Below are 24,945 nucleotides of genomic sequence, written 5' to 3' on the forward strand. Positions count from 1 at the left end.
ACGTTTTAAGCAACATGCAACAACCCTGTTATCTGTTCCTGGACAGCAAGAGTTATTTCCACTCTTTACCACTCTACTGTTAACATGATCAGTTGTAAAGATTGAGGCAAAGTTTATTTGACTTTGTCTGTTGTGGTTTGTTATGGTAGAAATACAAGAGACGCATGTTTTTAAAAAAGACCTTGTATTTTAAAGAGTAGTGCTTACAAAGGTGAAGACAATGACAGTCCCATTCAGATTGACATACTGTATGTACAGTTCATATCAAAGAGCAGTCTCCTCAGACTGCACAATCCAAGTCAAACGTCAACTCGTCAGATAAGAAAAGGTGAAGCTGCTCACATGCAGAACTTACATCCCATTGAACCGATTCACAACCATCTGGTCAAAGTAGTTCATGAAATAGTATAAAAGAAACAAAAACACTGACTTAATGACATGTTTTTGTCCTCGCCCCAAGTCTCCACCAATGTCATGGCACAACGGCATCCATGTGAGCAAAACTCCAGCAGCAACCAGGGCACGCTGCTGCTAACATTCACACACCCTGACATGACCGTCAAGCAAAAGGGCGCTTGAAGAATACCGAAAAGGCTCCAGGCTCTTTGATCCGTCGCCACTGAGTAGCTCTGAGGATTCCCGGGAACATTTCACAGCCCAGCATTTTCTTCACAGAAGAAACCGCTCGTCACTTTCACGGTCGATGAAACCTGCAAAGACAAATGCGAGCGTGTGAAGCTCCTTCAATCACTTTAGTGTAGTGTCTATTTTTAGCCCTTTCCTAGGTGTCTTCCTTCCTGTCGTCCCAGTGGGTCACCGTAACATTATTGTAGTTAAGCACAGCATCAGAGGACAACCAGCCCTGCCCCCACTCCCGGAGCTATAAATAGCTTTTTACATGAGCAAGAGGAGCTAAATTTAGAACCTTGCTCCCGGAATAGAGCACACATGCATCAATGTGTCCCCCAAACACACGCACACCTGACTGACCTTGTTAGGTGTTTGCTGGAGGCATGTACTTCCATCTCAGTGCTTTTGAATTCGTTGAGCTCTTTTCGAATTGCCGCCTGTTGAGAAAATAAACATTAGAACAGCCATAGTTTTAACTTGCCATTTTAACCTTCTTCATCCTGGAGTTGAACCTTGAATTTAGAGTTTGGCACATGCAACGCAGCCTCGTCAGTTACTACTCTTTCTTTCTTATTCCTCCGAAGTCAATCTTGAATAAGGAGTTTGAATTCTTTTGAGAAAGACCATGAGGTACACTCTGTGAAAAACTCTTGGTCACACAAATGAATGATCAAATCATCCTACATAGAAACTTGCTTTGCTGTTTCGTCTGATGAGGAACATGTTGTTGTGTTTTGACGACTCAATCAAGTACGATTAAGTATTGATGAGACTTTGTGTAATATCATGTGTGTGTCTTTATATACAAGTAATATTTCTTTGCTTACACAAAGGCCTTAAGAATAAACTCATCTTCTTTGCACCAAACGGTGAGTATGTTCCTCTATCTTTCTTTTCTTCTCCCCTTCAAACCCAAATCAAAGAGTGTCTGCACACCTTGTCTGCAGCAGAGAGACGAGTCCACGGCTTGTCTGCTCTCCTGTCATAGTCCTGAGCTTTGGCCACTTCTACGTAGTCGCTGAAACGGATCAGAATCTTTCTGTCTCGTAGTTCATCTACCGTGGGTCGCTGGTTGAGCTGCAACAAACCACAAATGGTGATGATTCTGATCACCAAGAGGACAAACATTTTTCTTGTCTTTAGATTTTCCGGCTCAGTTCTTTGAAAATCATGTGACACTGAACTGGACCTAACTTGCTGTGAAAAACAGCTACAGTCACTGCAGATGCAGATGCAGACAAAAGAATAATAATTACTTTAAACTATGTGTAAACAGTTAATTATTAAAATGATATTATGAAAAAATAACAATTGAATTACAGTTATAATTTAAATTGCATTCTTAAGGGTTTTCCCAGAGTTCAGAAGGCAGATGCATGATTTAAGAAGATACTTGATAATGTGACTTAATTCACAATGTATAATTATAATGATATTATTATTGCACCTCAAGAACCTTCTTACACTTTAATTTTGTTATCCATTAATCATTTATCTTCAATTAACATATACTTGTCCAGTTAAAAACATGTGTGTACCTTTCTGTTCAGTCGCTGCTTGATCTCCCTCCTCTCCTCCTGCTCCGTCTGGTCGTTTCTCTCTGCAAGAAAACATGTTTTGTGATTTAAAACTTGAGTTAAAAGCAAAGCATGTTGTGGGGAATCCCGCCTGCTGCGTCTTTCAATAATTAAAGATTCTCCTCTTGCCCCATATTGCTGTATCAAACGCTTGTTTACTCACGTTTCAGGATGTTCCGACTCTCCAGCTCCTCCACGTTGGGTCTCTGGCTCAACCTCCTGCGGAGAAACACCAGAACCACGTTTTGAACCATTTTCCCGTGAAGCGCTTCCTTCGTTAAACCGGCTGCAGCTTTTTGACTGTGCGGGATCTGGAGAGGAACCCCCTATGTCTCCATCTCGCATCCGATCCTCGGCTGTGATACTTGGGCAGAGGAGCTCCCCACATCTGGAACCGTGGCAGCTGCGATTCTGCTCGAGTGAGAATCCTAGATCAAGAACTGTCTGAGTTTCAAATGATCAGTTGTCCTGCTGCTGCATGTCAGCTCGACTACTACGATCTGCTGGAGTAAAGGAGGTTTTCAAGTGGGTCGTGATGAGCGGAGCGACTCCCACAGTCTCCCTGGTTACTGCATGCATAATAGGAAGTGGGCGCGGACTAGCAGGCTTCCACTCACGGTCTCCCCGCTCCCCCTCCTTCAGTAGATGCTCTGGTCCACTGGCACAGTCCCCACGCTGTTGCACCAAGATCTCTATTTTTAGATCGCCGTACGTTTCCAGTAAAGATGAGAAACACAACATTCTACCCTTTTTCAAGTGAATTTAAACACAACGTCTGGTTTCATTACATCATCCATCTGCTGCCGGATTATCTTCCATGTCTGGAGCAGACTTTATAAACATTACTGTAAAGTCACATTTCAATATGTCCACCAGACGGATGTCACTTCTATAAAAGCACAATGCACCACAATATGTTTCATATTTGATCTAATGGTGTCATTATTGTCCTTCTTATAGCTTAACAACAACTAACTAGTATTTTATCCATTAACGGCATGAAAGAGCACAAGGTTGTTTAGAATTTAACTTTCAGTGAGATCCACGTTCACGTCAACACAAAGAGTGACAAAACACTTTGGTTGAGAGTTTCATACACAGTTGAAATAGTTTAAATATGAAGTGACAGGAGAATGACCAGTTATACCACGAAACATTTAACGTCACTTCTCTTCATCAAAGCTGTTTAAACAGAGCTCTCTTGACTCACATGTGTGTGAAGTATTGAGGCTGCTGTGAATAATACATGTGAGCTGCACAACAGCATGTGACACGCCCTGCAGAGAGAAAGCCTTGAGCCTCAGCACGACTCTCTTTATCTGTGGTGCAGGTCAACTGTGGACACTTTTCAAGTAGCGTCCACTTGCAGCATCAAAGTGAGGTCACAAGCGTGTGGACACCAGGTTCATGTGATCACACGTGTGCTTGAAGATAAAGTTCCTCACGTGGTCTTATGTATTTGAAACATAATCTAAACAAACCATCACATACTATTTATGTTTGTATTTTCATATGTAATCTGTCTAGAGAATTATTCTTTCCTCCGAACTTTGTTTCTACATTTTAATGAGTTGTCAGTCAAGGTTAATTAACGCGTCATCCAAGAACAACACCAATAATTTAAGATATTCCATCTAAGAAGTGAGATATTTGCTTAATAGTTCTTCATTTAGCTTATTCATAAAAGCTATTTTTACATTTATGTCACAAAATTCACATTGTTTTTATCTAGTTGCTGATGTTTTGCTGTTCATAGGTTAAAAGGTGGAATGAGAGTAAACATTTATTGATGTCAACATAGTATTGTTTATAGTTACAGCATTATTATTATTATTATTTTTTTATTTTTTTTATGTATTATTTTTTATTGTTTATGAAAAATTGCTGGCTATTGGTAAAAACAATTTCCCAAAGGAGACCTCCTGGGGGATCAATAAAGTTGTACCTTACCTTACCTTATTACTTTATCATTAAGCTTGACTTTGATGTTCATTACATTACAAACATTACATTATTCTGTAATTATTATAAGGTAAATACATGTGTTTCTCTTCCAGGTTCAACTGCATTCATGGACGTAAACCTCAACAGTTCAACTACCAGCCGTTGGAAAACAGGTCAGATTGTTCCTTTAACGTTTGTTCTCTGTTCTGAAGTGTAAACATCAAATGTGTCGACAAATGTAACTTTTACGTAACTTCTAGTTGGAAATTTTAGAGAATGCAAATGAAACTGTAAACGATGGAAACAAAATAATAACTTTTGAAACGGGATGGAAAAAGCAACTTTTTGTTAAAGATGTTTAACATGTGTTTCTGATTCATAATGTCATATTATTTTGTTAGTTGTTAACAACCACGTTAAACTTGTATCATCAGATATAAACATGTTTTTTGCCAGAATACATCCCAGAATAACCTGATCTTTTCTTGACCGAAGTTTTCTGAACAGTTGAAAGAGAAAATCCCTTCAAAACACACTCTTGAAGATGAGCATCTTCTGTGTTATTGACCCGACTAGAGTTGCTTAGCAACCGCTCCCACTGAAGTCGTCTCTCCTGCACAATTCTCTCACTTCTCCCTAGCAACCCACTGATTCTACTACAACGACGAGGCGTGTACACTTCAGCATCTGAGGCTATTTTTAGAATCACACCACTTTCCATTTCTGTCTCTGGCTATTGATTTATCCAGAATCAATCAAAAATTATTTTTTTTTGGTCAGTCAAATATTGATGATCTGGTGAGAAGCTTCTGTCGAGAGCTTGTGACTTACGTTCCTCACGCTCATCATTTCCCAACAGTGTGAAGAGTCTCCTGGAATCTACAGTGATTCACGAGTGAGACACGCTGCACATATTAAGACTCACAAGGGAACATGTCACTCAATGACAACATACAAGCTCTTGAATTCTTTGGCCTGAAATAACATGATGTTCAAGTTTCTCTCTTGATTTGTGTCAAACTGCAGATAATGTGATGAAGTGTGACGTTTCAAAGCGTATGAACGGCGTCAATCCCAACAGTGTGTGTCCGTGTGAACAACCAGCACCTAATGGTTCCACTGACACACTCGCAGAAAATAGAAAATCACACCACGAAGGACCAAACATTGGCTCAAAAAGCAAAGTGATGTATTTGAGGAACTAATGAGTGAATTCGTCTCTCGTTACTAATCGTGTAATAGAAGACAAATCCTGACAGTCGGTGTTCCAGTGCTTGGATCCAGAATCCACCCACTCTCACTCTACTATCTGGCTCTTACGACTCCCGACATGCTCATGGAGACATGCATTATTGAACAGAGGCTAAGATTAGAAAACGGAGGAGGGCAGTCACTGTACAAGAGCCCGGCGGGGAGTCTCCGTGGATACAAAGGTCTTTCATCAGTGACTGGACTGAGAGACAAGTTGTCATTAACCACCGTCAACCCTGATGAAATCATCAGTGAAGACCTTTGTAGCAGCAGAGGGTTATACTGGGAGTCGCCCACAGAACGCTGCGTGTGATGGATTGTTTTGTCGTCTACTGTGAATGATCAGTTATTTTTAGCTCTTAATGGTCGTCTATTTTTAGCCTGAATTTCATTCTGAGAACAAGAATCACAAACTATAAATAGAAAACTGTGAGTAAAGAAATCCCTAGTTATTTATTTAGTAGTACTGGTTAATGAGCGTCTAATACTGTTAACGTGTGTGAAAAAACTGCTTATATTTACACATTTTAACAGTTTTATTGTTTTTATGGTTCAATGTGTTTCTTGTGCATCTTAACAACCAAAACATTCAGATCTACTTTGATTATCTGTTGAAATAGTTTTCAAATGGTTTTCATTTTAATAAAAATTAATAAAAGTTTAGTTTTATTTTCAATTTATTTTTGTATTCATTCGAATCAAACTTACAACATGAAACTATAGTTTTTGTATTATTCATATAGAATTAAAATAATACATTAATATAGTAAATATGTCATGTAATATTGAACTAATTATTCTTCAGTGTTTCAACAAACCGAAGAACATCTGTTATGATAAACGTTATTTATTTGACAGTCTCCAGCACTTGTTGAGGGTTTATTTAAAGGAGGGATATTTACAACAGGGCAACATATATCGTCACTGTGGGAATAATCGCTGCAGACGTGATGGATCTTTTCCTTGTTTCATTGACTCTCAAAGCTCCAGGAAAAAAGCTCGTTCACTTCTTCTGTGCGATGATTTATTTCAGTCTCAGTGCAGCGTCTGTGTGTTAAACGTTTTCCTTCAAGTTTTGGTGGCCACTTCTCCAGAAAATCCGATACTGCTGAGGGGGGTGAACTTTGATTCATTTTCTTGAAGAACGTCAGCGCTGTAGATGTTTTTGAATCGTCAGCAGCTTAAACCATAATAAAAAGTTGATCCTCCTGAGATCATTAATTTATTCTGTACTTGGAGGAGATGGAAGTCCTGATAAATCAATGAAGCTCTTCGTGTAACGAGCAGGAATGTTTTCCTCCAGCGAGCCTCAGACTCTCATGTCTGGTCTTATGTAAGAAATTCTCACCTCCGTGAACCTCTTCACACGTTTGACTTCCATCAACAATTGTTGTTGTTTCTCCCACTTGGCTTTAAATACTGCTGCAGTCTCGTGTCTCCTCAGACCAGAGAGCGAGATTATGTAACTGATATGAAGGTGCTAAAGAACCTCGTCCTGGTGACACATTCCACTGCTGCTATTTCTGTCTCAGTGTTTCTCACATTTTCATTTTCATGGACAAATGCCACGTGTTCCATCGACAGGAACGTGTTCTTCGATGCACCATCTTTACCGTGTGTGAGTTACACCATCATTCTTCTTCATAGAACATTTATTATTAAAACGTTGTTTTCACTCGCAGTTTTATCAATATCTCAAAGTATTTATTGTAACTTTCATGGTTTGTTATTAAGTTATTTATCATGATATCAATATATATATATAAATATTATTTATACAATATTAAAACATAAACTGTTATTACTAAAATCTAAAATGAATCAATAAATTATTGAATATTAATTTCTTGTCTTTTTTTAATTGAACTCCTTGTATAACGGAAGTCAGGAAGTCGCCTCATCACCCTTTAAATACTAGCGTTATCTTCATTATTAGTTTTAAAAGATGATATAAGAAATGTATTTGTAAAACAAGATAAACAAAAAAGAGAGAGAGGATGAGAAAATAATTAAACATGGATTATTATGAAAATATTTGTTACAAAAAAAATATATATATATATATAATCTGAGGTATTTGAATTTTCCAAGGGTTCTTGCTCTCTTTCCCTCGCCATGATCAAGTTACTGTCCACTAAACCTTCACGAGAGGTCCGACGTCTACATGATTGTGTGGGTGATGATGAGTTCATGGTCACTCTGTGCTTCTCCTTCTCATCTGAATCAGCGTCTTGATCATCACCAGCACATGGAAACATTTCTACTCACTTGGCAAGTTTCATCTCGATCTGCTGGCGGATTTCCTGGCGCTCCTGGTCGCTGCGCACTGGGAAGATATTGCGGTCCTCCAGCTCCTGCTTGCTGGGTCTGTTTCGTAGCTTCACGGCCAGTAATTCTTTCCTGAGCCTCCGAGGAAGTGTGCCTGCGAACATCCAAACATGGATGGAAGATCTTTAAAACCTCCACTCATTTAAGGCAGCAATGGTCAGTACCTCTCAAAAGTTATGAACTTCTTCTGATTGTCAAGGATGTAGAAGAGAATGACTTCAGTGGTGTTGGAGGAGAAGCTCAGGTTCATGTCAAATATGTGGATCAGTTCATTGACTAAATATGGAACATGTTCATGTTTTGTTAACAATCCTGGACTTATCCCAGCTGACACGACTTCTTCTCGTTCACAGTGTTGTACAGAGCATCAGTTGACTTCAGGAAGAACTGAGTTGTTGTTTCCACTGCAGCTAAACTAGACACTCATTGGATCCATGCTGTGTTTGTTCCACCAGAAGCTCTGAGTCTCTGCTTCCATTTGAAAGATCTGGTCGAGGCCTTTTCATCGACAGCAATGTTTGGTTCTGTTGCTCTAAGTTCATACAGATACTTTACTGACCCTCTTGGCGACGTGACTTTAATATTATAATTTAAAATAAAACTATTTTTTATGTTTTTAGAGACAGTGGCTGCTTGTGTGACAACGTCCTGGATTAACAACCGTGTGTGATAAAGACAGTTGGACAGTCCATGTCTCTGGGTATCAAGTGTGGAGACGAGCTCCTCCTGTTTGAGCTCAAGTCACAGGGAGTCGACCATTGAGAGGACATTGATCAAGACTCAAGGTCACCGATCATTGAAAAGTAACAGAGGATGAATTTGCTTAAACAACTGTGTTTCATGATGGAGGTTCTGAAGCTCGTGTGTTTGTAAGAAACTCATCACCTGAGATGACGGAGTCGTTCCAGCCGTCCAAGTCGTTGGGGAGGCCTGAGGTGTTGGAGAAGCACTGGTCCAGCCGCATGTTCTCCTTGTTCTCCTCGGCCTCCTTCCTGGGCCAGTCGGAGCCTCCGCCCACACAGATGCCCAGCACGGTGGACGAGTGCTGGTTGTCGGAGCTACAGGAGCGAGAGAGGCGTCCGTCCGAGCACCAGAGACGAGGCAGCGAGCTCTGCTCACAGCCTTCATGCACACTGAGGAGAGACACGCCAGGGTGAGACTCACACTTGTGGATGCAACCATTATTGGAACTTCAATGACCTTTCCTGTCGGTTCTTGGAAGCAAACGCCCGCTGCAGTTCCTCCATGATGCAGCTAGGGGGCATTGGAGGATGGATCATATTGCCTAAATGCGGGGAGGCTGATGGGTTCCCCAGGGGTCCTCGAAGAGGGAGCGTCATGCAAGACACACTCTCTGTGGACCTGGGAGGCTCTTTAGGGAGGTAGGAGTTGGTGAGGTGAGCAGGGAGGGACACCGGGCCAGAATCTGACAGACAAACACAATCTTCATTTTAATGCAAAGAAAGTAAACACTGAAGATAAATAATCTAAAATATTATTCTTGTTTGTCTCCACAGAACGAAACTCACCTTCTCCTGCACTCAGCTGCGCCGACACAGGTTTGGGAGGAACCTGTGGTGGAGATGCTGCCGTGGGAACCTCCTCTTCCTTTCTCTCCTCCGCCTGCTCTCCTGCGTCCTGCAGCCCCTCAGGTGAGTCGCCCACAGGTGGCGCCTCCTCATCCTGCTCCTCGTCCGTCAGCGGTGTCTCCTCCACACACTCACAGTTCTGAGGAGCTGCTACTGCAACACACACAACACACAATGACCTTTAACCCCCGACTCTCAACTGAAAGTGTTATAATTGTTTGACCAAAACACTTTTTACAGACATTGAATAGAATACGTGTATATATTCAAGATATTTTAATACAAATGAACAAACACATGGTGTTATATTTTGCTTAGTTGCTGAATATTTTTTGTAAACAAATCTTTTATTCAATAAAAAAAAATATATATATATATATATATATGTTGCCATTTTATACCTAATGTCAAAAAAAAACATTTTATGTGTTGTGTATCAAAAGGCTTCACTGCCCTCTAGTGGCAATAAAATCATAGCAAGACTCGGAATTATTTATTTGTGCCATTATTAGTGGACGGTCAACACATTTGGAATCTGTTTTGGTTCCCATCAGACATAGAAGACTGAGAGAATGTTTCAAATATTTACATATTTTGTATTTAACCTGGAATATAATAGAATCATCTTGTAAAGCAGAAACATTATGAACAACTGTTGCGTTTTAAGTAGCAAACACTGAACTGAGAAGTTATTGCAGGTATTCGTTTAAATGAATTAAAATAATGTGAATAAACTTGGCAACGAAACAGTCGAGGAAGCTTTGCTGATGAAAATGTTTTTCTTTCTTTTCATGAAAATATTTAATTTGTTTGTTTGTTTATTATATGATATCTTGGTGTTTATCGTCTTCATTGTTTCTCACATTATGAAAGTGATGTTAAATTCTTCACCTGGAGGAGGGAGCTCTTCGTCCGGGCCCAGGTACTCCACGCTGCTGACCGTCAGGTTGGAGTTGAAGGGACCCCCAAAGCCCCCCAGCAATAGGTTACCATCCGAGCAACAGCCCTGAGTCGGGGAGTTTGGGTCGTGGCAGAGAAGAGCGCTTGATAATGCTACATCTGGAACAGATTCAAATCAGGTTTCAACATTTGTTCTGCAGTCCAACAACTTGATGTGTCAGCAGTTATTACGCGTCTCGCAATGATGGACATTTTATTATCTATAGTAAAGACTATATTATATATTACAAAGTCTATATTATCTATAGTAAAGTCTGTATTATCTATAGTAAAGTCTTTATTATCTATAGTAAAGTCAATATTATCTATAGTAAAGTCTGTATTATCTATAGTAAAGTCTGTATTATCTATAGCAAAGTCTTTATTATCTATAGTAAAGTCAATATTATCTATAGTAAAGTCTGTATTATCTATAGCAAAGTCTTTATTATCTATAGTAAAGTCTGTATTATCTATAGTAAAGTCTGTATTATCTATAGCAAAGTCTTTATTATCTATAGTAAAGTCTATATTATCTATAGTAAAGTCTATAAAATCTATAGTTATATATTCACTGTTGTTTTCAATCATCAGAGGAACTGGATCTCCTGGACTCTCACCTGTCGAGCTCTGCTTCAGCTTCTCATTTTTCTTTTTCCTCCACTTCCAGGGCTTGAAGATTCGTCCCAGTGAGGCCAGTTTGCTGTTTCGTCGTATAGGAGGAGTGTGGACCCCCGACACCAGACACCCCGTCCTCAGCGCCCTCTGCTGTTCCAACACGTCTACTGCAGCCCCGGAGAACAAAAAGAAGGAGAGGGTGAGTACGAGCGATGAAGGAGGGAGTGGCGTTTGGAGGGAATAGAATTCTCAAGTGAAGGAAGAACCTCTTCATTACAAAAGTCTCATTTATGAAGAGATACGTCGGTGCTATGAATATCTGACACACATGCTTGTGCGAGTAGAGGAGCAAGAATGAGTCGACCTGCGTTACATATAGGAAGATTCAATCTATATGTTCAACAGCAGCTCAGCATCAAGTCAAGATCCCGTCGTAGAGTCAAGAGTTAAACAGCCGAACTCACTCTGGTCAAACTGGGCCATTAAAACCATTGATGATTGACAACATCTACTCATACCTCTGCCAAGAAGTTCCACTTGTTCTAATGAAACGTCAGTATTTTAAAGCTTGATTTGTTTCATTGGTTCTGTGGTAAGTTTCTGATTGGTGGCAGCAGCAGTGAGGAGCCATACAAGTGAGTGACGCCACAGTCATGATGAAGGAGGAAGAAATCAAGAACATTTGTTATTTTGACACAAGCATTTTTCTTTTATTTGAAGAGACTCATCATTTCAACCACACTAACATAGAAAAGTAAAAGACACCGTTTGATGACTCATGGCTCTGAGATCTAAGTTCCCACATCATGTCACACCAGCAGCAGGAAATGTAGGATAAATGCAAAGCTAAGAAAAGAAACATGCGTCAGTGACAAGAGAAAGATCTGCCTGCAGGTCGGTCTTGGCTCAGTATTTAGCTGAGGAAGGATTTGTGATGGGGGTTGTGAGGAGGAGGAGGACACCGCCGACTCTGTGCCCTCATTCCTGTCTTCGGGAAGAGCGGGAGAGCAACAAACCAACAAAAAGAAGATGAAATGTCATTCACACTCGAGATCCACGGAGGATTTTTCAAGTTCAATGGCACAGTTTCAGAGTAAACCTGCGTCATCGTCACTACTGATGAAGAATCAGGTCAGGCTGAAGGAAGCACCCAGAGAACGAGCTTAAGAGCAGGGGAGGGGCGTTGTGTGTGTGTGTGTGTGTGTGTGTGTGTGTGTGTGTGTGTGTGTGTGTGTGTGTGTGTGTGTGTGTGTGTGTGTGTGTGTGTGTGTGTGTGTGTGTGTGTGTGTGTGTGTGTGTGAGTGAGGGGAAAGAGAGAGTGAAAAAAGAAGGGGAGGAGGGGTCAGGCCTGCTGCTGTTACCATGGAAACCACATCCAGCTGCTGCAGCAGTAGGATGGGAGAGTCTGAGGATCAGAGCGCCGGAGCCCCTTTTTCTACTCGCACCCAAAGTCATCACCGTGCCAAATGCATTGTGGGTAGAGGGGGGGGGGGGGGGCGACCACGCCACATGGTGGGGAAAAATCTGTTGGCATGTGGAAGAGAGGAAGAGATCGGGGGAGGGAAACGGGGGATTCCTGCAGAAGAGATGGGAGGGACTGTTGCTATACGGAAGAGCTCGCAGAAGAATCTGGGCTCAGCCAATCAGAGAGCAGCTATTTATAATGCATATCAAGTATCTCTTTATTTCTCAAAGAAGGGTGTTGGTTCTCACAAATGATGGATTCTGGGTTCGTGCAGGTTGTGTTGCCGAGCTCCTGGAATGTGTGTCATGAACGCAGCACATGTGACTCTGATTAATATGATCCAGCAAATAGGATTTATTTCGTCCACATGTCGGCTCATGCTCAGCGTCTCACCGGCGCTTCAGCGAGAACGCATCCCAAAATAACCTCCATTCACAAACACAGTCCTGGAGAAGGACCGCTGCTGCGCTCACAAAGTACATCAAACATCTTCCACCTTCACTACGACGAGTTGAAAACATGTCATTAGTTTAAAACATTAATACACAAGATAATATCCAACATTATAAGAGACTGAAACTATCAAGAGTGAAAGTGCAGCAGAAGAGTTTACGTCCTGCAGGACTGAAGCGTCCGTCAATCATCTTCAGGGTCCTTCGTTAGCATCTCTATTGGTCGAGTGACGCCGGTTCCAAGTTGATTCTACATATGATTAAGATCAAAAAGAAGAAGAAGATCATTTGATTTATTGTTTTTATTTATTATCTTATTACATGTTCTATTAGCCCCTCAGTGATCAATAAATCCATGTTCGTGGATCCATGTTCTTGGATCCATGTTCGTGGATCCATGTTCGTGGATCCATGTTCTACCCTAGAATCTATAGTTGAGGATCTGAAGGACTGTGAAGCTGAACCGTGAGCAGAAGTGGTTCCTATAATATATGTAAGAAGACTGTGAGTGACAGCAGGACCACTGAACCTGTCGTCCTCCAACACTTGGTCTTCCATCACGTGTGCGACTCTGATCAAGTGCTGACAAAAATGTCTTTAGTTTGTTGAGTCAGGAGGAAAATACATGAGTCAGCAGTGACGCCTGTTTATCTTTTTCTGACCTTAAAACATTTGCAAACATTCAGAAATAAAGCCCAAGGTTAGACTGGTGTGTGTGTTAGTCACTGCGCGTGTGTGTGTGTGTGTGCGTGTGTGTGTGCGTGTGTGTGTGCGTGTGTGCGTGTGTGTGTGTGAGTTAACAAGTGGGGGGAACTGAAAAGTAACATGCAATCATGTATTTTTATCCTCTGAGTGGTTCAGTTAAGAAGATGATTTGTCTTTATTTTTCAACTTTACTGAAACTCTCGTATGTAAAGTTGACCTTTTAAAGTGAAAGTTTCATGTTCTCCTCTCATGCCGACCGACGTTGATTATTTTCAGAGTCATCTGGGTTTTTATAGGCAGCAAAGTTCATATGATTGTCATGAGCAGAGCTTTTTAAAAACATCCAAATACTGCTCGTCTGTGATGAAGAAAAATAGTTTGAATCTTTTTTTAAAGTCTATATTTCAAAGATCAACAAATGAACTCTGGTGTCATTAAACATCAACTAGTATCAACTCTGGTGTCATTAAACATCAACTAGTATCAACTCTGGTGTCATTAAACATCAACTAGTATCAACTCTGGTGTCATTAAACATCAACTAGTATCAACTCTGGTGTCATTAAACATCAACTAGTATCAACTCTGGTGTCATTAAACATCAACTAGTATCAACTCTGGTGTCATTAAACATCAACTAGTATCAACTCTGATGTCATTAAACATCAACTAGTATCAACTCTGGTGTCATTAAACATCAACTAGTATCAACTCTGGTGTCATTAAACATCAACTAGTATCAACTCTGGTGTCATTAAACATCAACTAGTATCGACTCTGGTGTCATTAAACATCAACTAGTATCAACTCTGGTGTCATTAAACATCAACTAGTATCAACTCTGGTGTCATTAAACATCAACTAGTATCAACTCTGGTGTCATTAAACTTCAACTAGTATCAACTCTGGTGTCATTAAACATCATCTAGTATCAACTCTGGTGTCATTAAACATCAACTAGTATCAACTCTGGTGTCATTAAACATCATCTAGTATCAACTCTGGTGTCATTAAACATCAACTAGTATCGACTCCGGTGTCATTAAACATCAACTAGTATCAACTCTGGTGTCATTAAACATCAACTAGTATCAACTCTGGTGTCATTAAACATCAACTAGTATCAACTCTGGTGTCATTAAACTTCAACTAGTATCAACTCTGGTGTCATTAAACATCATCTAGTATCAACTCTGGTGTCATTAAACATCAACTAGTATCGACTCCGGTGTCATTAAACATCAACTAGTATCAACTCTGGTGTCATTAAACATCAACTTGTATCAACTCTGGTGTCATTAAACATCAACTAGTATCAACTCTGGTGTCATTAAACATCAACTAGTATCAACTCTGGTGTCATTAAACATCAACTAGTATCAACTCTGGTGTCATTAAACATCATCTAGTATCAACTCTGGTGTCATTAAACATCAACTAGTATCAACTCTGGTGTCATTAAACATCAACTAGTATCAACTCTGGTGTCATTAAACATCAACTAGTATCAACTCTGGTGTCATTAAACATCAACTAGTATCAACTCTGGAGTCATTAAACATCAACTAGTATCAACTCTGGTGTCATTAAACATCAACTAGTATCATCTCTGGTGTCTTTAAACATCAACTAGTATCAACTCTGGTGTCATTAAACATCAACTAGTATCAACTCTGGTGTCATTAAACATCAACTAGTATCAACTCTGGTGTCATTAAACATCAACTAGTATCAACTCTGGTGTCATTAAACATCAACTAGTATCAACTCTGGTGTCATTAAACATCAACTAGTATCAACTCTGGTGTCATTAAACATCAACTAGTATCAACTCTGGTGTCATTAAACATCAACTAGTATCAACTCTGGTGTCATTAAACATCAACTAGTATCAACTCTGGTGTCATTAAACATCAACTAGTATCGACTCTGGTGTCATTAAACATCAACTAGTATCAACTCTGGTGTCATTAAACATCAACTAGTATCAACTCTGGTGTCATTAAACATCAACTAGTATCAACTCTGGTGTCATTAAACATCAACTAGTATCAACTCTGGTGTCATTAAACATCAACTAGTATCAACTCTGGTGTCATTAAACATCAACTAGTATCAACTCTGGTGTCATTAAACATCAACTAGTATCAACTCTGGTGTCATTAAACATCAACTAGTATCAACTCTGGTGTCATTAAACATCAACTAGTATCAACTCTGGTGTCATTAAACATCAACTAGTATCGACTCTGGTGTCATTAAACATCAACTAGTATCAACTCTGTATCATGTAGTGAATGTTCTTCAAGACGCAGTAACTTCTCATCATGACCATGTTTTAAATGTATTACTTTATAAAGTTGCTCTGAGTGACGATATATTCTTGTCTCATGAGTTCAAACCATGAACTGAAAAGTGAGTGATAGTCAAAACAACAGATGACTCTGAAAATAATCAAAATTATCTACTTGAGAAAATGAAGTTTGAATTTGAGGTGAACCTTCACTTTAAGAACCTCCTTGATGTTGTTGGTCATAAACCATCTAGATGGTAAAGTAGCCGACACCAAGGACTCGGGACCAGGAGGTTGTAGCTCTTAATATCCTGAAGGTCAACATGGTTTGATGGCTCCTCCGTGACCCTGAACCTGATCCAGACCAGCTGAAGCTCAGGTCTGATGAATGTGTGAAGTTTAGATCCAAACACTGCCACAGGAGATTTCCTCCTCATTTCTTCTTCCTTCGACCCCCGACTCAAGCGTCCTTCCATGGACCACCTCCATCCCCGCCCCGGGCCGGCCCACCTCCTCACTCCCCCCGAGCTTGACAAGGGCACTGCCATCTGTGCGGCCCCGGGGTCTGCAGAATGTGGACTAGAACACTAGACCATTTATTGATGAAGCTCCGACCATAATGTTCCTCTGGTTCATCAACGTCTTTGTGGTTCTTCTCACCGTCGTTCCTGTTCCTGCAGCAAAACTCTTGTCTTTACCAAGTGACGGCTCAGCAGCTGAGTCTGGCGTCTGCCCACAATGACCACCAGCTTCTGAGGTCGCGACCTTCTCTGCTGATGCTGCTTCGCCTTATCTATCAGTATCAGTCCAGCAGACAAACTGTTTGAAAACATAACATTCAAATGTTGAAGAAACATCTCCATGACAGTAGCTCGTCTTTCATCAGCTCTGTTGCTCGCATCACGTTAACAAACATTCATTCATCGCTTCAGTTTAAACATGTATCTATATGAGGCGTCATCTCTCTCAACAACCCTCTCAGTAACGCTTTGCCGCCCAGCCAACCAATCACAGCTCTGGCACTTTCGACAACAAAGACATAAAATTGAACTACAGTGTTGTAGCGACGACCAATCAGCTGACACTAAATTGATCAGTGTGTAGAAATGCATCATGGGAGTTCGGTGTGTTAATTAGTAAGGTGACGACATTACTGTGACCAACGAAGCTCTGTGTATTAAATCACATGTTTGACACGTTGATGTTCGTACGATAAACATCATACTTTATATTCAACATGTAGTACCACCAGTGACCAGCGGCGACTGGATGATGAAGTATTGGTGGAAAAATGAACTTCATGGTGTGAAGAGTTTCTGGCATCGAGAGACTGAGATGAAGTTGGATGAAGATGTTTTTAAAGCGACGAGTGAGTTTGTCATGTGAACATGTTTGTTGTCTCACCTGGAGACACCTGTGACTCACTGAGGTCAGAGGTCGTGTCTCACTCTGGACTTCACATCACAGTATTTCAACTAAAAGCTTCTTCAATCACATGACGGACGTCACATGACTTGGATCTCTGTGTGTGAACGAAGGGTCGCAGGGTCAGGTGTGCGAGCATCAGTGTGTTGTTTCCACAGTTGTGGGTCAGAGCATGACGAGTGTGTTTGTACGACTGGAACATTTGTGACCTCAGCAGCGAGGAGAGACGAAGATCATCTGCTCACAGATGCTTCTGCAGGACGTTCAGGCTGATTTAACCAGTGATCGTCACGGGAGACGACACTGAAAATAGATGCTTTCACTCCATCAGTTATTCTGGACGCCATTAGTTACACGTGTGTGTTTTATTAACCGTGTAATTATATCGTGTCATACATGATGTTGTTCCTCTGGTCAGTGATGGTCTCAGAGTATGTTTGTATCATCAGAATATTTAACCTTTCAATTGTTGAGAAAACTAACTATGAAACTGAACCAATGTTTCTCAGCAGCTGCAGAGATGTTTAAAAACATGATCCGAGTTGTGAGTCAATGACTCATCAATACTGACTCGTTCTTCTAATGGATCCTTGAACGGATCTGAGGTTTTAGCCTCAAACGTGAAGGATAATGAAGCGAGAGTTTCACTCGCGCTGCAGCCGTTTATAATGTTAGAGAAATAATGTTACTGATGGAAACGACATCCTGGTGAAGAAGAGTGTGGAGGAGACACACACACACACACACACACACACACACACACACACACACACACACTCACAGCGTCTCTGGCTGACTCTGGATCTGTCCATGGTGCTGAAACTAGATCCACGACTGGCTTCACTGATGCGTCCACTGACCACGAACACGCTTGTCACAGATTAGAAGATCAACTGAATGTTTGATCTTGTCATTAAATCAATGTATCTATGAAGCAGCTTCAGTTCTATCATCTAATAGATCATCTTATCCTTGTTTCATGGATTCACACGTGGATTTATTGAGGCAGAAACACTTGTTTAGACAACAATATCTTCTCGCTGTAAATAATGATAATAATAATAACATTAACAATGGTTATGATACTGATGATGATAGTGATAATAACAATAATAATAGTAATGATGATAGTGATGATAACAATAATAATAGTAAAAGTAATGATAGTAATAATGATAGTGATAATAACAATAATAAGAATAAGAATAATGATGATAGTGATGATAACAATAATAATAATAATAATAATAGAAAGGATGATAGTGTTGATCACAATTATAATAGTAATAATAATAGTAATGATGATAGTGATGATAACAATAATAATAATAATAGTAATAATAATAGTAATGATGATGGTGATGATAACAATAATAATAATAATAGTAATAATAATAGTAATGATGATAGTGATGATAACAATAATAATAATAATAGTAATAATAATGGTAATGATGATAGTGATGATAATAATAATAATAGTGATGATGATAGTGATGATAATAATAATAGTAATAATAATAGTAATGATGATAGTGATGATAACAATAATAATAATAATAGTGATGATGATAGTGATGATAACAATAATAATAATAATAGTAATAATAATAGTAATGATGATAGTGATGATAACAATAATAATAATAATAGTAATGATGATAGTGATGATAACAATAATAATAGTAATAGTAATAATAATAGTAATAATAATAGTAATGATGATAGTGATGATAATAATAATAACAATAATAATAATAGTAATGATGATAGTGATGATAACAATAATAATAATAATAGTAATGATGATAATAATAATAATAGTAATGATGATAGTGATGATAACAATAATAATAGTAATAGTAATAATAATAGTAATGATGATAGTGATGATAATAATAATAACAATAATAATAATAGTAATGATGATAGTGATGATAACAATAATAATAATAATAGCAATGATAGTAATGTTAACAATAATATAATAGCTAATATAAGTCATCATAGTTTGTGTAAAGTGTTCAGTTCATGGGTTGAATAAACAAATGTAACTTCAGTGACATAAACTTCATTTCCATCATCACTTCTTCTGGGCTCATGTTGTTGCTGATCTTCATTGGTCTCATATCTGTGTCAGATCCGCTCATCTACTCTCATCCTCCATCGAACATCTAACATCTCCCGCTGGCCTCGTGTTGGATTCATGTGTGAAGATCATGTTTTCAACTCCTTGACTAAACAAACGTATTCCATCTGTCAACAACAATCACGTCAATCACCTGAGAATGATTTAACCTTCAGAGGCGACAATCACCTGATCTCAGGTTTATGTGCCCGGTCGGCACAATCCGGAGCCACTTAGAGGAACATCAGAGGATCAAAGCATTCTGGGAAACCTGGAGTTTGAAATCACGCTCCATCAAGTCAGTTTCTTACCCTCAACACCTGAGTCTCCTGAAGGGTCAAAGGTCGTTATCTGTTGTTTTACCTGAACTAGTTTAAACCTCAGTCACCTCGTCGTTTGAAGTTTTACACTCGCTTGTAAAAACCTTCTTATCAGAGAATCGCTTTGTATTTATATTCTTATGTCTTCTTATATATCTTCTTATATATTATTTTATACATTCTTATATATCTTCTTATATATATTCTTTTATACATTCTTATATATCTTATTTTCTTTTATATATTCTTATATATCTTCTTATATATTCTTTTATACATTCTTATATATCTTATTTTCTTTTATACATTCTTATATATCTTATTTTCTTTTATATATTCTTATATATTCTTTTATACATTCTTATATATCTTATTTTCTTTTATACATTCTTATATATCTTCTTGTATATATTCTTTTATACATTCTTATATATCTTATTTTCTTTTATACATTCTTATATATCTTCTTATATATTTTTTTTATACATTCTTATATATCTTATTTTCTTTTATACATTCTTATATATCTTCTTATATATATTCTTTTATACATTCTTATATATCTTATTTTCTTTTATATATTGTTATATATCTTCTTATATCTTCTTATATATTCTTTTATACATTCTTATATATCTTATTTTCTTTTATACATTCTTATATATCTTCTTATATATATTCTTTTATACATTCTTATATATCTTATTTTCTTTTATACATTCTTATATATCTTATTTTCTTTTATACATTCTTATATATCTTCTTATATATATTCATTTATACATTCTTATATATCTTATATTCTTTTATACATTCTTATATATCTTCTTATATATATTATTTTATACATTCTTATATATCTTATTTTCTTTTATATATTCTTATATATATTCTTATATATACTGTTTTATATATTCTTATATATATTCTCATATATTCTTTTATATATTCTTATATATCTTCTTATATCTTCTTATATATATTCTTATATATTCTTATATATTCTTTTATACATTCTTATATATCTTCTTATATATATTCTTTTATACATTCTTATATATCTCATTTTTTTTATATATATTCTTATATATCTTCTTATATCTTCTTATATATCTTCCTATATATTCTTATATATTCTTTTATACATTCTTACATATTCTTATATATACTCTTTTATATATTCTTATATATATTCTCATATGTTCTTTTATATATTCTTATATATCTTCCTATATCTTCTTAAATATCTTCTTATATATTATTTTATACATTCTTATATATCTTCTTATTTATATTTTTTTATCTTCTTATATATTATTATATATATTATTATAAATTCTTGTATTTTTCTATAGAAATTAAGTCAATATTAAATTGTTCATTAAAATAAACAAACAGTGATGTTTAATATAAAACTATATTCTGAAGGCAAATATGATGTAAGACAATATTTAAGTGTATCAACATTTTCTTACATCCCTTTAAAATATGGAGACACACACACACACACACACACACTCACACACACAGGTGTAGTAACACAGACGTCGACATGGACGAGAGCTTAGTAACACACATACACACACACACACCTACACACACACACACACACACACACACACACACACACACACACACAGGTGTAGTAACACAGACGTCGACATGGACGAGAGCTTAGTAACACACATACACACACACACACCTACACACACACAGCCTCTTGTTTATTGCAGGATTCTTTATTCTATGCAGGATGAATATTGAGAATTTATCTAAATCGTGTCTCTTTATACCTTCTCGTCAACTTTTATATCACTTTTGTGTTTAATTGTTTATTGTTCTCGTGATGACATTAACTAAAGCTAATCTTTTGACTCAACTACACATTATTGATCATGATTGTGTGAAAATCAAAGTTTTGAATCGTCTTCACACGTCGAGCTTTTCTCTCTTTTCACCCGAAGAAGTTACCTACTTGCAGTTACCCTCTGACCTCTCGACCTCCAGGGTGGGGCGACCTTCAGTGTGAGTGTCAAGAGACACTTCCATGTGTGAGTGTGAGCTGGTGTGTGTGCTGTCAGCGCTTTATGATCAGGTGACGACAGTTGAAGCAACTGAATCAACACTTTGACAACATGACCATCAGAAGCTGCTGCTCTTTCATCTGCTGCTCACGACACACATGAATGTGACTCTCAGCTCAAACACATCTTCTCTCTTTCCAGTGACACTTTCAAATTCATCCTCATTTCATTTGTTTGAAATACGTCTTTATTTAATGAAATTGTACGTATTCGACCTTTGACCTCAAACACTCAATGAGTCTTTCTGCTCATTTTCAAGACATGTTGTCGTTTTGAGAAACTTAAACTGTCATGAAAGTAAATCAAAGATTCCAAGTTAACAGAAATATGAATAAACTCATTCATTATATTGATAATTATATCTGTTTGTATCGCCGTAGCTTCTTCTAAAGTTGTGTGTGTGTGTTTGTGTGTGCGTGTGTGTGTGTGTGTGCATATATACAGTAAATGAATATAGGTGTGTGAGGCAACGATTCCTTCTCCTCCCACACCAAACATCCCATAATAGACGCACTTATGTAAACCATAAATGTACTAGTTTCACACCTGAACAACACACCTGGACTGAGAACACCTGAACAATTTAGTGTTTATATATAATGTATTGTGTATGTATATTTATGACTAATCATAGACGTGGACGCAGTAACTGTAACTGACCCACGTGTCTGTGGTGGCGGCCATCTTGGAATCATAGTCATGTGGTGTAGTTCAGGTGAATTATGATTGACTGCTAATACACCTGTCAATCAAGTAAACCACGCCCCCTTTGACCTGGGTATGAACATGACCTCAGGTGGACCCACAATGCACTTTTGCTTCACTTTTTGAAGACATGAATAGCTGCTGATTGACAAGTGTGTCAACAGATACATTCAGCGTTCAGAGCATCAACCTTCTGTGCGGGTCAGCAGAACATGTTACTGGACCGTAACCCTGCTGGACGACTGGTATCACTGCACTGTGTAACAACTGGTGTTAGGAGTGGGATTGTGACCAAAGAACAGCTTAAAATATATAATAATAATAATATATTGGGCTGATGAATAAAATACTATTGATGATGCATATGTATGATTGATCCTTCATATTAAACACTAAAACTGAAGGTGTTACACTCGTATCCTTCATATTAAACACTAAAACTGAAGGTGTTACACTCGTATCCTTCATATTAAACACTAAAACTGAAGGTGTTACACTCGTATCCTTCATATTAAACACTAAAACTGAAGGTGTTACACTCGTATCCTTCATATTAAACACTAAAACTGAAGGTGTTACACTCGTATCCTTCATATTAAACACTAAAACTGAAGGTGTTACACTCGTATCCTTCATATTAAACACTAAAACTGAAGGTGTTACACTCGTATCCTTCATATTAAACACTAAAACTGAAGGTGTTACACTCGTATCCTTCATATTAAACACTAAAACAAAATGTTTTACACTCGTATCCTTCATATTAAACACTAAAACTGAAGGTGTTACACTTGTATCCTTCATATTAAACACTAAAACTGAAAATGTTACACTCGTATCCTTCATATTAAACACTAAAACTGAAAATGTTACACTCGTATCCTTCATATTAAACACTAAAACTGAATGTTTTACACTCGTATCCTTCATATTAAACACTAAAACTGAAAATGTTACACTCGTATCCTTCATATTAAACACTAAAACTGAAGGTGTTACACTCGTATCCTTCATATTAAACACTAAAACTGAAGGTGTTACACTCGTATCCTTCATATTAAACACTAAAACTGAAGGTGTTACACTCGTATCCTTCATATTAAACACTAAAACTGAAGGTGTTACACTCGTATCCTTCATATTAAACACTAAAACTGAAAATGTTACACTCGTATCCTTCATATTAAACACTAAAACTGAAGGTGTTACACTCGTATCCTTCATATTAAACACTAAAACTGAAGGTGTTACACTCGTATCCTTCATATTAAACACTAAAACTGAATGTTTTACACTCGTATCCTTCATATTAAACACTAAAACTGAAGGTGTTACACTTGTATCCTTCATATTAAACACTAAAACTGAATGTTTTACACTCGTATCCTTCATATTAAACACTAAAACTGAAGGTGTTACACTTGTATCCTTCATATTAAACACTAAAACTGAATGTTTTACACTCGTATCCTTCATATTAAACACTAAAACTGAAGGTGTTACACTCGTATCCTTCATATTAAACACTAAAACTGAAGGTGTTACACTTGTATCCTTCATATTAAAAACTAAAACTGAAGGTGTTACACTCGTATCCTTCATATTAAACACTAAAACTGAATGTTTTACACTCGTATCCTTCATATTAAACACTAAAACTGAAGGTGTTAGAGGTGCATAAGGGGAGAAACCAAACCTTCTTAGTGTTTGTTAAAGGATAGATTCAAGTTAAGAGCATCTATTGATTCTTTGCAGGATCGTTCAGTGGTTTGAGTGATGGAGCAGAAGATTCTCTCTGGTGTTCTTTTATTAATGAACAATCAATTCATTATGACACATGCAGGTGGACGCACGCGCACACGCACACACACACACACACACACACACCTGCTGCAGGATGCTTGAACTCTTCTAGTCTGGGACATTTTATCTGAGGTCACGTGGTGGAGCCTCCATGATCAGTCCAGAGTCATCGATGACAGAATAATAAAACATTCTTGTTTGAGTCTGTGGTCCACAGACGCTACATCCACAGACGCTTCATCCACAGACGCCTCATCCACAGACGCTACATCCACAGACGCTTCATCCACAGACGCTACATCCACAGACGCCACATCCACAGACGCTTCATCCACAGACGCTTCATCCACAGACGCTACATCCACAGACGCTACATCCACAGACGCTTCATCCACAGACGCTACATCCACAGACGCTTCATCCACAGACGCCTCGATCTCGTCGCCCTTGAGCAACACATCTGATCACATCCTCTCCTCGCGGTTCTTACCTGTGCCACGAGCCAGATCGATGCCCGGTTCGGTGACGATGTTCGGGTCACTCTGAGACCTGCCTCGGTGCAGACATCCTTCCAGTCCGTCTGACGCGGCCATGAGCAAGGAGTCCTGGAGCGAGCAGAGGAAGAAGAAGCGAGTCTGAGTCTGAAGCTCTGACAACAGCTCTCAGCATCCAGCATCCATGGCGGAGTG

The 24,945-nt window shown here is 38.2% G+C and overlaps 1 protein-coding gene across 5 annotated transcripts; it reads right to left on the minus strand.

Annotated features, from left to right (window-relative positions):
* Positions 1–167: 167 nt before the first annotated feature.
* Positions 168–24,908, minus strand: phactr3a (phosphatase and actin regulator 3a). 5 transcript variants are annotated; one of them, XM_087781313.1, is made up of 12 exons: positions 24,747–24,908; positions 10,879–11,040; positions 10,211–10,378; positions 9,260–9,472; positions 8,931–9,156; positions 8,616–8,863; positions 7,671–7,824; positions 2,371–2,426; positions 2,169–2,230; positions 1,567–1,707; positions 991–1,067; positions 168–710 (listed from the first exon to the last, which is right to left on the minus strand). In XM_087781313.1, exons 1-12 carry the CDS (start codon positions 24,847–24,849, stop codon positions 695–697), a joined length of 1,626 nt encoding a protein of 541 aa, XP_087637439.1. In that variant the 5' UTR covers positions 24,850–24,908; the 3' UTR covers positions 168–694. The 5 variants fall into 5 exon arrangements, with proteins under 5 accessions (XP_087637439.1, XP_087637437.1, XP_087637436.1 ...); XM_087781311.1 differs by having other exon boundaries at positions 8,931–9,174; XM_087781310.1 differs by having other exon boundaries at positions 8,931–9,174; positions 9,260–9,469; positions 10,879–11,043.
* Between the last annotated feature and the right edge of the window lie 37 nt (positions 24,909–24,945).

Source organism: Callionymus lyra, chromosome 19, assembly GCF_982586985.1.
Source record: "Callionymus lyra chromosome 19, fCalLyr1.hap1.1, whole genome shotgun sequence".
Classification (NCBI taxonomy): Eukaryota; Metazoa; Chordata; class Actinopteri; order Syngnathiformes; family Callionymidae; genus Callionymus; species Callionymus lyra.

Coding starts and splice junctions, on each gene's coding strand:
- phactr3a (XM_087781309.1), bottom strand. CDS start 24,849: ATGGCCGCGTCAGACGGACTGGAAGGATGTCTGCACCGAGGCAGGTCT. Junction 7,825..8,615: donor GAACGACTCCGTCATCTCAG/GTGATGAGTTTC, acceptor GGATGTTCGCAG/GCACACTTCCTCGGAGGCTC. Junction 1,708..2,168: donor AGCAGCGACTGAACAGAAAG/GTACACACATGT, acceptor GGTTTGTTGCAG/CTCAACCAGCGACCCACGGT.